This window comes from Talpa occidentalis, unplaced genomic scaffold (assembly GCF_014898055.3).
Source record: "Talpa occidentalis isolate TD23 unplaced genomic scaffold, MPIMG_talOcc4v2.1, whole genome shotgun sequence".
Taxonomy (NCBI): Eukaryota; Metazoa; Chordata; class Mammalia; order Eulipotyphla; family Talpidae; genus Talpa; species Talpa occidentalis.
The window spans coordinates 62,785,016-62,799,046 of NW_026555331.1; the positions used below are offsets into that span (position 1 = coordinate 62,785,016).

A 14,031-nucleotide genomic window follows, 5' to 3' on the forward strand; every position below is an offset into this window, starting at 1 on the left:
TTCGACCTCCCTTTAGTAGTTGTACAGTGAATGAGAAATGCTTGCTTAAGGCTCATAGTCAGGACACCTCTTACCTTGAAAACTTTTTTTTTTTTTCATTTTCCAAGTACAAACATAGGGAAAGAAACACTTAGATGCCAGTCCCAGTTCCATGTGGAATGATGATGTCATTGTCAGGGAACGAGGCAGCCATGAAGTGGGACTGTAGGGTAAGTAAAGTATCAGGCTTTTCTGCCCTCCCACCATTAGGATAGATGAGGGAACCCTGTGGTCCTAAATGCATGCCTGATGGCGGGCACCTGAAGTGGGTACACCTGGGCTGAGAGACTGAGCTTATAAGGGCAGCGTTGCGGGATGCCAGCAGAAGCCAAGAATGAATAGAAACAGAGAAGCTGAGAAAGGATAAGCAGAGAGAACGCCGGAGAGCCCAGAGAGAGTGAAGACTTGCTGGGGGCTGGGAGGCCTGCCAGCCTCCTGGCCCCTCAGCACCTCTGCCTGCTGTGTACCAGGTAAATCCCAATAAAAGCCTGCAAAAAGCCACTGAGGGCTCTGACTCCTCCTTTACCCGGTCTGCTGGATCAGAAAACCTGCACTGTGTCCTTCTTGTCTCTACAGGATTGATGATGGATCCCTGTGGCCCTGCATGCATGCCTGATGGTAGGCACCTGGAATAGGTGTGGGCATGCGTAGGTGGGTACCCCTGGGCTGAGACTGGGCTGAGACTGGGCTTCTAAGGGCAGCGTATAAGTACGCCAGCAGAGCTAAAGAGCGAAAGTGGAAGAGAGAAGCAGAGGACACGAGAGAACACCAGAGAGCCCGGGGAAGAGTGAAGACTTCTTGGCACCCCTGCCTGCCATGTACCTGGTGAATCCCAATAAAAGCCTGAAAAAACCACCGAGGGCTCCAGGACTCTCTCTCTCCTTTACCCCATCTGCTCGGATTATAGAAAACCTGCTCTGTCCCCTCCTTCCCCTACAGGGACCTCATGAGGACTTTCATCTAGATTTATCCATTCATTCCAAATATACATATTATTCATCAGTGAGGGCCAGGCAATGATCCAGGTCAAGGCAGTAAGAGGGTACCCAGGGCAATCAATAGCTTAATAAGAGAATTTCAGATTGTGGTTAAGTACCAAGAAGGAAATCAGGAGACAGATATTAACACAAGGAAACTACTTTAAATAGAGTGACAGGAAAGGCCCTCTGAGGAGATAACGAATAAGTGAAATCTATGTCACTTAGTAGAGTCAGCAACATGAAGATTTAATATCAAGGGGAAATCAGCTACTAAGACAGAGTAGCTTGCACCTGTGCTCTGGGAGTGAGGACTGCTTATGGGTTCCACAGAGTGAGGGTGGAGAGCACGGGGACCCCAGGGACCCCAGGGACTGGGTCTTCTCATAACTAAAATTGAAAACCATGAAGTTTTAAGCTGCACAATGACACTGTGTGGCATCAGTTTTCCAAAGATCACTTTCAGTTGCTTTTATGAAAATAAGTGGGGTGCTCATGCAGAGGCACCCTCAGTAGTCCAGTTGAGTGATGCGAGAGGCAGAGAGGTAGGTTGGAGCACTGGAAATGCGCACCAAGTTGCATGTTTCCAATCTGCCCAGTCTGTTCCCCATAGCTGAGAGGTCATGAATGTGTTTGTTTCATTTCTGAAAATAAGAATATAAAGCCACAGGCTTGTACCCTTAATTCTAAAATGTCAAAAGTGCTTTCAAATATTTGGCAACTGCAGCACTCTCATCTGTTTTTTTAGTCAATATCTAAAGTTGATTAATTATCTGAAAGCAGAGACTCTGGAATTGGAATGGAGGGCACTTGGTAAAAACGGCAAATTCCTGGGATCTGCTCACTGTATTGTGACTTAGGCTATCTAAATGGAATTCAGACGTTTGTTTTGTAGTGAGATACTCAAGGAATTCAACTACAGTGTTGGGGGGCACACTTTGCGAAACAGTGTATTAAAGCTGGCCATTTGGTCATGCCTCCTGCTGGAGTAACAGGACAGTTTTTATGTATCCGCTGCTGTGTCAGTAACAGTTGCTTTTCATCTGAAATAGTCAGGATGGGCTGCTGTAGAAAGCAATCCCTAAACTCTCAAAGCTTGTCACTTGGGATTTACATATACAATCTGGGTTGGGCATAAAGGGCTCTGCTCCAGGATCCTAGCGGCCCCCTGCCCTCTGGAACTTTACTGGCTGCCAAGTTTAGGGGAAAAAATGATGGAGAATGTGAGACTGGGAGACTGGTTCTTTTATGCCTCCTCCCAGCTGCAGCTGTCGGTCTCTGGCTACACCTAAGGCTATGGGTTGTGAAAACAATCCTCTTATGAGCTGGAAGTAGAAGGAAATTAATATTGGAACCAGTGGAAATGTTTGCACCCCTAGTTACCCGACACAGATGAATCAGGCTTAGAAAAATGCTTCCTAAGTTCAGGAGGAACACTGGGCATCTGTGGGTGGTGGAGTCACTAAAATAATATTAAAATTGTCATCATCAGCCACATGGGATGGGGAAAGGGAGGTGGATAAATCAAGTGAAAGGGGTCAATTGTATGGACAGAATTGAATTTTAAGTGGTAAACTTAATATAGAAGCCCACAGTCTATTCAAGCCCAATTGCCAGCTAACCTGCTCTTTGATTGGGTTCAGTCCTGCCACCTCTGCATCTCTTTTCTTCTCTGCAAATTAATAGGCAGAATAAAATGCAAAATAATACCAAAAGCTCAGTCACCTTAAGGACTTAAGGGAAAAATTGGGCTTGACATATTCAAGATGGTGGAAAGATTAGTTGATTTTTCTGACTGAGTTACAAGACTCAGTTGGGAAAGGAAGTTGATCACTGTGTTTCGTTGACTTTAAAATATCCTTGTTTATTTTTCCACAATATGGGATTTCTCCCTCTCAGGTGCAGTCACCAGAGTTTTCCCATCACTGTAGTGCACACAGTCCTCTACCACCCTCCACCATGCTCTCCTCTCCCTGTGTTCTCTCCTCGGCCTTTTCCCTTCCAAATCTCCTCCTCCCCTCCTGAGTGTCTCAGAGCTACGATCTGTCTTCAAGGGTCAGTCTTACAGTTTGTCTTTATCTGAATCTTTGTTTATTTTCTCTAGATCCCACATATATGCGAAACCATACAGAGTTTATCTTTCTCCTTCTGGCTCACTTCACTTCGAATAATCCCTTCCAGTTTCATCTATATTGCCACAAATGGCATGAATTTATCTTTTTTGATTGCTGAGTAGTATTCCATCTTCTTGATCCACTCATCTCTTCTGGGGTATTAGGTTGTTCCCATAACTTGCCTATTTGTAAATCGAGCTGTTATAATCATAAGAGTTCAGGTTTCCTTTCAAATTAGTGTTTTTGTGCTCTTTGGATAGATACCTAGGCTTCAATATTAATGTGATCAAGATTTTAATAGTTTTGAGCCACTCACTGTAAGGAAGAATCACTGACCAATATACACAACAGTGTTTTATGTTTTTGAGAAATGTTCTGTCATTCAACTTACTACGAAGAAGCAAAAGTGGCTCCTGTCATGCTACATGCTAAAGTTCATTAGGAAATACTGAGTCTTTAAAATGTGTTTTATTAACCTGGGTTTGAATTTCACTTTTCCACTTATTGGGTGTGTGTTTTGAGAAGGTCCTTTATCCCAACTCCCCACTTTGACAAAAGGGATTCTTATCTGTTTCTAAGGTTCTTGTGAGAATAAAAGGAGATAACTTAAGAAAAGGTGTTAGAATCACATCCAAGACATATGATAGGGGTTTTGTAAATATGGAATGTATGATATTCCTACCCAGTGAATGACTGTGCCATTGATACCTGATTCTCACAGCTGTGTACACGAGGGTCTACCTGGCCACATTCAGTAGTCAGCTTCTTGGGCCTCCCTGGTGGCGCAAGGGGTTAAGACACAACCTATGAAGCTGTCCGCAGCCACTGCAGCATGAGTTCGATTCCTGGCCAGGGAGCTACCCATATGGCACAGCAGACCTCTCCTGACTCACCCACTGCTCCCCTCAGCAGTGTGTTTCAGTCAGTCTGCCCGTTCTGCTCCCCACTCTGTCTTTGGTGAATCCTCTCATCCCCCCACACCTCTGGCCTGTGCCCCAGCCCTTAAATGCATAAATAAATAAATCCTTAAAAAATCATCAGTTTATGACATGAAAGTTTCTGAAGATTCCTTCTGCTTAGAGAAAATCCTTTTTATGAATGTCATTTCATTCCCCAATTAAAACTCTCTCGGCAGCTGGTGTACAAGACACCATTTAGTGAAATGTTTGACCTTCACCCTGCCTTCCCACTGACTACCACAGTAAGAACCCAGATTTTCTGAATTCTCACATCCTCATAGCTCATTCGAATGTTTCTCAAACAGCAAGCTGTGCTGCCACAGAGCCCCAAAGGATATACATGCAACTGATTTCCTCCCATTTTACTGATGAGGAAGTAAAGGCCAATGTTTAAGCAGATGGATGTCAGCTATTGCATGAAGGGGTTCCAAAATGTTGCTGAGGTTCAGCTCCTTCCAGCTTTTCCTTCTGCTGAGTTTTGTCAAAGAAAATGGGTGTGAGCTTAACACAATAGAGAAACCCTGTTCAGCGACTTGTTCAGAGCTGAATGCACAGCCACCAAGCCCATGGCCCTTCACAGTACGGCTTTTGACAGCACGGTGGAGGCTAATCAAATGATCAGTCACCTTAAGGACTCAAGAGACGAATCAGGCTTGTCATATTCAAGACGGCGGAGAGATTAGTTGATTTTTCTGAGTTATGAGACTATTTGGCTCCTCTGGAGCACACTTTATCTTTTTATTCCTTCCCTGAGGAATCTTCTGGTCAGAACACACTATGTACATCCTCAAGGATGAGAAAATGGAGTATTGCTGACTCAACAAATTATCAAAATGTGTTTCCTGATTGTTGAATTGTGGCCATTTTTCTCTATGGTTTATCCTTCTAAAAGTCCTTGATCAAAAATAACAGGATGTAGTTTTAAAATGTAGCACATTCAGAAATGAAATGTGATTCTAAGAGTGCTGTCCCTGATTTCAGTGGGCTGTGTGTTATTCATATTGAAACAACTGAAGTCTTTTTCTAAATTTTATTGGTTATCATTTAGGTAAGAATTCTGACTGAGACATGTTTAGATGCACAGGCAGCAGAAAAAGTGATCAAGATTAATTTAGGGTACTTTCTTTTTATTTCTTTTTATTTTTTTATAGATTTATTTATTTATTTATACAAGAACTGGGGTACAGTTCAGAAGTGAAGGAGGGTGAGAGAAATAATCACAGACAGAGCGGGAAGCAGAACAGGCTGACAGACCGAAGTACACTGTTGAGGGGAGCAGCGGGTGAGGCAGGAGAGGTCTGTCCCACCATGTGGGTCTCTCCCTGGCTGGCAGGGAATCGAACCGACGCTGCAGAGGCTGCAGACAGCTTCACAGCGTGGTGTTCAACCGCTGCGCCACTGGGGAGACCCTACTTTCTTTTTTAAATACAATGCATTCAGTCTGCCTTTGTCCTGAACTTTTGGAACCATAGAGTTGAGTGAAATCTTATTCTAGCACTTCTTTCCTCTGAGATCTTAGGTAAGGGACTGTATTTCCATGGAATTGATATTTTTCACCTCTAAAATAGAACAGTAACCACCATCTTAGGTTCACACTTAACAACATTTATATGGTAACTAGCGTAAGACTTAGATGTGGTATATTTTAAAAATTCAAGTTGACATTTATTAAACATTTACTAAATACTCTGGATAGCTCTGTTATGTCCCCCCAACTCTAGGGTCATGGCCCACACCATAATAATGAGAGATTTGTAAACTTCTCAGGACAGATTTTTGTTTTTTCCTGGCAGAAAATGTTTTAAGGAAGGTACACCATTTCATATTTCACACAAAGGTACCAGTTAGGCTAGCAATGGTTGGGACCATGGCTATGACAAAAATTACCATCTAGTGGGAAAAGGCAACAAAGAAACTCGAAAACAATCCCACAAGTTGATAGTTGTACTGAGTTTTGAAAGAGCAAGACTCTTTGAATCATGGAGGGAGGAAAAAGTTCTCCTCACTAATGAAGAGCTACTAAATCTCAACAGACATGGTGATTTTAAAACAGGTTCATAAATGCCTTGATTTTCCTCCCTTTTAAAAAGTGAGGCCTAACTGTCGTCCCCATGAGTGTGGGCTGTTTTTAGTGACATGATCCTAATGAACTGAATGTGTGAATTAGTACATTGAATCACAAAGGGCATTATGACACCCTCCTTGCCCTCTCTATTGGCCACTCCCTCTGCTGTGTTGTAGGGACTCTTGCCAATTTCATGTGAGCCATCCTGGAACTAGAATCTCAGGCCCCTGTCAACTCATCAGATGATGCTCCCGGGGGCTAACATCTTTTCTGCAGCCTACTGAGACCCCCCTGAGCCAGAACCATCTGACCAAGGCACTCTAGGGTTCTTGGCCAAAAGATATTAACACGACAAATATTGTTTTAGTTGCTAGACATTGGGCATTAGATTACTAATGCAATGGCAAAATGTTTCCAATGGAAATGTCCCTTTGGTTGGAGACTTAGATTGGGTGGCCAAAGGGGAAACAGATGATGAGGTCTGAGAGGTAAATGCCCAACATTTTTTAAGAAGTTAGACTTGATCCTATCTGCAACATCTTAAAGTTAGAGGATGTCTTTATAGAGAGAAGGGACATAATCGTAGCTGATAACTATGGCTTGAGATGAAATGGAATGGAAAGAAACTCATTGGCAAGGGATGGAGGCTTTCAGTTAGGAAGTTCTAGGGAGAATAGTCCAGGTAAGAGGAGATGAGAGACTGAACTAAGACAATAGCACAAGGGACAGTTATGTAAGGATTTCATAAATTTGGTGGTATTTGGAAAGAAATAACACGTTTACTAGGCCATCTAGTGCACTCATGCTTTGTGTGGGCAAATAAGAAAAGTGTGATCAACTCAATGATAACCCTGTATTTATAACATTATCATTACACCACACACACACACACAATACTTACTTCCCTGAGCTAACAGTGACCATTTTGCAAACAAGACTTCACAATTAGGAAATATCTCACTTTCAGGATTTAATATTGCGTGTCTGAAATAGTGCTTTATCAAAACTCTAAAGAACAACAACAACAACAACAACAACAACAACAACACCACCACAAATAATGAGCTGCTACTTTCCATTGGAACCAAAAGCCTCCCATTTATTCATTCTACAAATAAGGCCACAAAAGATTGAACTGAATTATAGTGGGATGAGTTATAGCCCTATTGGAATACAGATTAAATGTGGTTTTTAAATGTTTGAAGGTTCAAGCAGAATCTATAATTAAAACAGCACATAGGAAGTGATATTAAATTAGCTAAGGACTGCTCTCTCTCCCCAAAACTGGTTACCTTAGGAAAATAACACCAATTTTACTCGAAAGCCCCAGAAAGAGATGGATTATATAAATGCTAAGTCTTGAATACTTTAAGTGACCACATTTCTACACAATGATGAGGAAAAAAAAGCTTGCTTTTTTTTTTATGTACATACGAATGTATACATATATACACACATATACATGCATACAAACATGTTTTCATATTATCTTGACTGCATTATATATTATCACCACTAATAGCTGCATTTCAATGTTTCTTCTGGAAAGTAGAGCTCTGGTTGAACTGAGTACCAGAGAAACAGAAAGAATTCAAAACCAGTAGAGATATTCCAGGAACCAAATTTGACTTTCAGTAGGAAAATATTTGTGAATAATAATAGTTGAGAATCATATTTGTTTCTGAAAATTACTTTTTAAATAAACCTTTTACTTTATATGGAACTTTGAAGAAATACTAAGCTTCAAAAAACTTGACTTGATAAATACTCACTGAATAATCAGGGTCCTTATAATAAGAGAAAAGACATGTTTACTAAGTGGAATGACAGTCAAAATAAATGTGAAAATCGAAGTTCCTCCATTCAGAGCAGTGCTGACCACAGCAGGCTGTGTCCACTATGAGGCCTGAAAAGGGGAGTGGTTCAACAAATGTCCTATTGGGTGGGGAATGAATGAATGAGTGGAACTATAGGAACACATGCAATGCTAATGATGTTGGGCTTGTACAAATAAAACAGGGCTATAAATCTCAAAGGTATATCTCCATTGTAGAACTCATAAATATTTACAACTGAAGAGTCTGTGGAAGATGTGAAAAATTCAGATGTTTAAGAAAAGATAAAAATAACAGAAGTGTGAACTAAGTAAAGTAGCAACAGTATATTTTAGGAACCTTGATGAAACTATGTTAGCAAAAGCACATTGTTATACCTACAATTAAGAATTCTGCAGCTCAGAATAATTGTGATATGGTGAAAATAACTGAATGAAATAATGTTTCCTCAAGACTATCACATAGCTGCTTCTGGCTCACAGTCCCAAGTTAAAATTTTGTGTAGGAAGCAAAGGAAAGGACAGAGAAACCACCACCATTAGTGCCTGCACCAGAGCTATTTATTAACATAATTTTTCCTTTTTTTCATAAAGATTTCATAACAACTGAAGTATGTACAAAGTCTTACAGCATTTACACCATAAAAAGTTTCCTATTAGCTGATAAGTCTAAGGTAGTGCTGCTGACAACTTCAGAGCATGAGTACAAGGGCCATGAAGCAGACCACCACGGCACTATCACCTTTCTGCTACCACACCACAGCCGTCAGCTGGTGGACAGCTAACAAGACCACCTGGAAGACAGGTTATTGGGGGGAAAGGGAACAAGTTGATATGCAGCGCTAGTGACCAACAGGTGGAAAGCTACATAGTGTTGTGTTCCTACAATTTCTAGAGCTGTAGCAAAGGTCTACAGCTTGAGAGAATAACATAGGCAAGACATCACAATTGTACTGCTCAGATAGGGTTCAGCTACCAAAGGCATTCACTGTTGAATGGAGGTGCTCTACTGATATGGCTGGTACTTCCATTTGTGTTCATGTCTTCAGGTAGCTCAAACCTGCACAAGCCCCACTCCCCTCTCCCAAATAAAACAACAACAGAGGGAGGTAAGGAGGCGGGATGAAAATTAGCATGGAATTAATTCTTGACCAAAAAAAAAACAAAACCCAACTTTTTTTTTTTTTTAAGACATTCAGTATCAGTTTTTTGGGTGGTCATTCTTATCAAATGAATAATAGTAGAAATTTCTGAACCAATACAAATCAGAACAACATCAATATAACCCCCAAACACCCAACGTCCTAGATTGAATCACCTTCATTGTATCTGATTGTCTTTCCTTGGGGTCAGTGTTACACAAACACCAACATTTACACACGGAATAGGACACAAAACGTAGCATTGCTGCCCCAACCATTACTTTAGCAAGTGGCTAAGAATTTCAATACATAAAAGATTAACATTAGGCTCACCACTTTCTACCTCAAAATACTCCAACTGGTTTCATCTCCGGACAGTCTCAATATCTGTTGGGTAGCAGATCCCACTTATTTCCCCAATTATTTCGGTTTCACATGTAGGCAAATTGGCTTTTTTTTATTTCAAAAAGATTCTACTCTCAACTTAAAAGCTAGTTGATAAAACTTTTAATTAAGACACAATAGCGCAGAATATAAAAACACAAGAAACACATAAATATTGAAGAAGTTGTATACCGTTTTTTTTTTTGTTGTTGTTTTTTTTTTTTTTTCCTGTAAACAGTTTTGCTGAAGATCAAAGCCCTAATTAGATCCTGGCCTGAAACTTTTGGCAGATGACGCATATTGAGCCAGGCTCTGCAGCAATGGTTGAGTGGAAGCCAAGGTCAGTCCCCATGTTGACAGGCATGCAACTTGAAAACATTGCACAACAAGCAACACAAAGAGAGTGGAGAAGCTCACAACACTTCAAGGAGACCTCACAACCTTCACAACTGCCGATGCACAGAGACCCACCCCTCCCTCCTCTGCACAACTTTCGCTTACACGTGGGAGACCTTCTGTGACTCTCTAGCTTGTTTGATGCTATATAACCACTTGATGATTCTAGCGTTTCTTTCGATGGCAGAAATGCCATATGGCACGCGGTCATTGGCACTGTCATCATTTCTAAGGTCACTGTTACTGTCCTGAGACTGCTCACAGTCTGAGCTGATCATGCTTGCGCTGCGGAAGTTGAGGGATATTATGTCAGAATTAGCCCTTGCAAAGTTTTCCATGCCAAGGTTTTCCAGCTCTTCGGGGTCCAGTCCGCAGTAGTTGAAAAACCTCTCCACGTCCGCGTCCACCCGGAAATATCTGTCACTCAAGTCTGACTTAGACCGCTGGAGGGAGGGTCTTCGGCTGACTCCACAAGCTGGTTCCACCGGGTCAGCTTCGGGCGACTTCATGGTAGCAATGGAGGAGACCTTGGGTTTGGGAGGCAAGGGAGGGGCGGAGCTACTGCAGGGGATTGCTTTTAAGGGCTTGACACTGGTCACTTTGCGGATGTCCGAGGAGCTGTGGGACACGTGGAGGAAGGACTCGGCTGACTGCTCCAGCAGCCTCCTGCCCACGTGGGAGCTGCTTTCTTGCGGGCTGCCGCGGCCCTGCGTGGGGTACACCTTCAGGGACTCGGCGAAGGAGTGCCGGTGCAGGTCGGTGGCATCTGGCCTGTGCGGCGGCCAGTTTCGGGAACTGTGCTTATGACCCGAACCTGAGCTGGAGCCTTCGGAGCTGTTGATGATGTTTTTCAGGATCTCGAGCTTCAGGTTCTCCCTCTGCACGCCGCTCTCCGTCTTGGCGTTGTTGCCGAACACCTTGAGCGTGGGGCTGCCCAGCGCGCGCTTGGCGGCGGGGCACACGGGCGGCTTGGCCAGCACGGCCGGCTTCACCGGCTCCTGCTTGGCGTTGATCACCTCCTGACTCTTGACATACTTGGCCTTATCGGCTTCCAGTCTCTCCACCGCACTGAGTCTTTTGGGGTTGGGTTCCGCCTGCCGGCGAAAGTAGTCTGGCCCTTTGTTGAGGATGCGCAGGGGGACCGCCGAGGTGAAGGTGCCGGCGGGGCTGACCGGTTTCACCATGCTACCTGTCTGTAGGGTCTCCGTGGGCATGGTGGGTGGTCTCTCCCCGGCAGCCGTGTTGGATTCTCTTCTGGGCGCCTCCGGATGCGCTGAATAGACACATGTACACGAAGCACAAAGGACAGCAGACGGAGCCTGGAATCTGATTGTCAGCAGCAGCAGCACCTCATCTCACAGCTCATTAGCTGCCACGGTGGCTTTAATTCACTTTCCCGCTTCCAGGCAGCCCCTGTACTCAAAAGGCCACGAGCCACAAGTTCCTTTAATCTGCTTCGCTGCCTCCTTTCTTCTCCCCGAAGGATGTGGGAGTCTCCTCCAGGTCTTTGTGTTCAACTGCAGGCAGAGCTGAAACACAAAACAACCAACCGCGGGTTAGGATGGGCGAGTGACATCACGGCTGTAGCAACAGAGAAACCCGGCGGCGCGCTCCCCGCCTCCGCGGCCGGCCGTGCGTCCCCGGCGCCCCCGCCATTTCTAGGAGGCGATCCCCAGTTTACAGATGGAGGACACCCCCTGCCCCTGGCTCCCGAGATTGCGCCGCGGCGCGGGGCGCTCAGCCGCGGGTGTTTGGAAGAAAGAGAGGGGCTGAGATTTCCCACGCGTGAACTCTTCCAGCTGCCTCCCGATTGGCGAGCACCGCCTCCTGATCCCGCCCGATGTCATTACTTAGAGCAAAACCCAAAAATACTGGATGGAGGCAGAAATGAGCGCTCAGCAAAGCCGGGGTCCCAGATCTTTAAATGCCACTGGATCCTAACAAACCCTCATTTGCTTTGGGGTAAGAGGCATCGGTGAATTATAATGACTCTTGCAGTGAAGCAGTTTTGACTCTTCACAAGCAGTCTTTCAGTAACACTTGAGACAAGCACTTTAACTCTTCAGTAACTGAGAAGATGGGCAAGAAATGGGAGTGGCAGAAAAGCTGATTACGGAGGTAAACTGACAGATAACATTAATTTTAGGTGCATAAAAAGTTAAAAGCCACCATGTTTATGATAGCATTTTTTGTCAGCCAATATATTTGGAAACACTTACTCCTGCAAAGCAAGAATGTGTATGAAGTTCATCCCATTAAATACAAGTTTGCTGTTAATTAAAAAATGTTATAAATAGTTCTAGATTAAGTGTCTATGTAAATTTGATTATAAATGTGCTGTAATTTCTCATGGCTAATGAAAAGAAAGCAAAACTTTCTCTGTAGTATTAATTTTCACAAACTTGCTCCAGTATTCATAAAAAAAATCATGTCAATGATACCTAAATATTTTACTTTATAGACAAAGTGTATAATAGCTGAGCATTCATGAGAATTCATGGCTTTCTGAGCAACTTGACTTTACCTTTTTTCCAAAGAAAACCACCTTAATGACACATTTCTCCATACTCCCAGTGTAAATCTGTAAGGAGTCTTTCTATTTAGTACACAGCACAATGTAACAGTTGTCTCAGCACTTCTCCCCCTGCTGCTATCTGACAACATTTATAAGCACAACATTATAAAGAAACTGCATTTTTGCTTATAAGTAGTAAAAATAAGGGAGCATTGTATTCACCTAGCATATCAAATAATTATTAATAGTTGACAAAATAAAAAAAAAGTGTTATTACTAGAAGATGATCTGTTCCCGGTTAAGAAAAATCAAGTGTCCATTAATAACAAACTTGGGGGGGGGGTTGATATTTCTTCTTCTAAAAATTCCTAAACTCTATATTCAGCCCATCCTGTATTTTGTTACAATTTTAGGAATCTGTGAAAGAATTTGTTCTAATAAAAATATTTTTCCATTCAAGATTTGAGAAGTCCCAAGGCAATCCTACATAATGATTTCCTTTAATTGTGCAGTTCTATTCAAAACCACCTCCTCTCATATAATTGAGCTTATTTCTTTGAATATATTTTGAATGAAATATCAAAAGAGGAACAACAATTCCTTTGTGGAAGAGCCTCTGTATATGCTCATATACCACCCTTGGTCCACTTCACTGGCAAGATTAAAGAGGCCTCCTCAGGGTGGAGGTATGGTCTGCCCCCTTTTACCAAGTGGACTCAGAATCAGCAGAGAACAGAGCCTGCACTCGGAGGTACCCTATTGTCATCATACTTGGGAAATTTGAGAGAGGTTTGCCCCCAGGACAGGCTGTGTACCTCCTGTACGCGTATAATATCAGCAGTAATTACCCCTGGACTTCCCAAATGTATCCACAGAAGAGAGAGTGGCAGAAGGTCTGGGACATAAAGAAGAACAGGACTGAGATCTGTGCTCATTAGTTTTGTAGCTAAGGACCCATATAAAAATCTAGCAAGCAGGAAGATGGCCTAGTGGGCTAGGGCCTTTCTGGGGCTTGTCTCTCATCTGGGACATGAATTACTTAAAGGAGATTTCCACAATGTTTTTAAAATTATGTGGTAATACCTGCACCCTTATGTTTATTGCCGCTCTATTTACAATAGGTTAGACTTGGAAACAACCCAAATGCCCAAAAATAGATGACTGGATCAAGATGTGGTACATATATACCATGGAATACTATTCAGCAACCAAAAAAAAAAAGATAAACTCATGCCATTCGCAGCAACATGGATGGAGCTAGAAGGGATCATGTTCAGTGAAATAAACCAGCAGGAAAAAGAAAAATATAGGATGGTTGTACTTATAGGAGGAATGTAGGGGAACCAAATAAGGAATCAGAAAAAAAAAATAGTAACAACAACAACAACAACAATAATAATAAAAACAAAATTAGCAAGCAACCACAAATCAGAGATATTCTTCGAGGGAGGGGGAAGAAAAGGGATCAAAATAGGGGAAAGAGGAGCACAAGGGACTATGGTGATGGTTCACCGGTGAATTGGTACAAATTTTACGGGGACTACACAATGATGTATAAGATATAAATAAAAAATTAATTAAAAAATAAAATTATGGGCCTCCCTGG

The 14,031-nt window shown here is 42.7% G+C and overlaps 1 protein-coding gene across 6 annotated transcripts in view; it reads right to left on the reverse strand.

Annotated features, from left to right (window-relative positions):
- Positions 1-2,610: 2,610 nt before the first annotated feature.
- The window catches only part of FAM110B (family with sequence similarity 110 member B), a 167,892-nt gene continuing 156,471 nt past the window's right edge, over positions 2,611-14,031 (reverse strand). For all 6 annotated transcript variants that reach the window (XM_054692260.1, XM_054692256.1, XM_054692259.1 and 3 more), the window contains one exon: positions 2,611-11,439. In XM_054692260.1, coding sequence (XP_054548235.1) covers positions 10,012-11,124 — 1,113 coding nt within the window. In that variant the 5' untranslated portion in view covers positions 11,125-11,439 and the 3' untranslated portion in view covers positions 2,611-10,011. The remainder of the gene's footprint in view (positions 11,440-14,031) is intronic.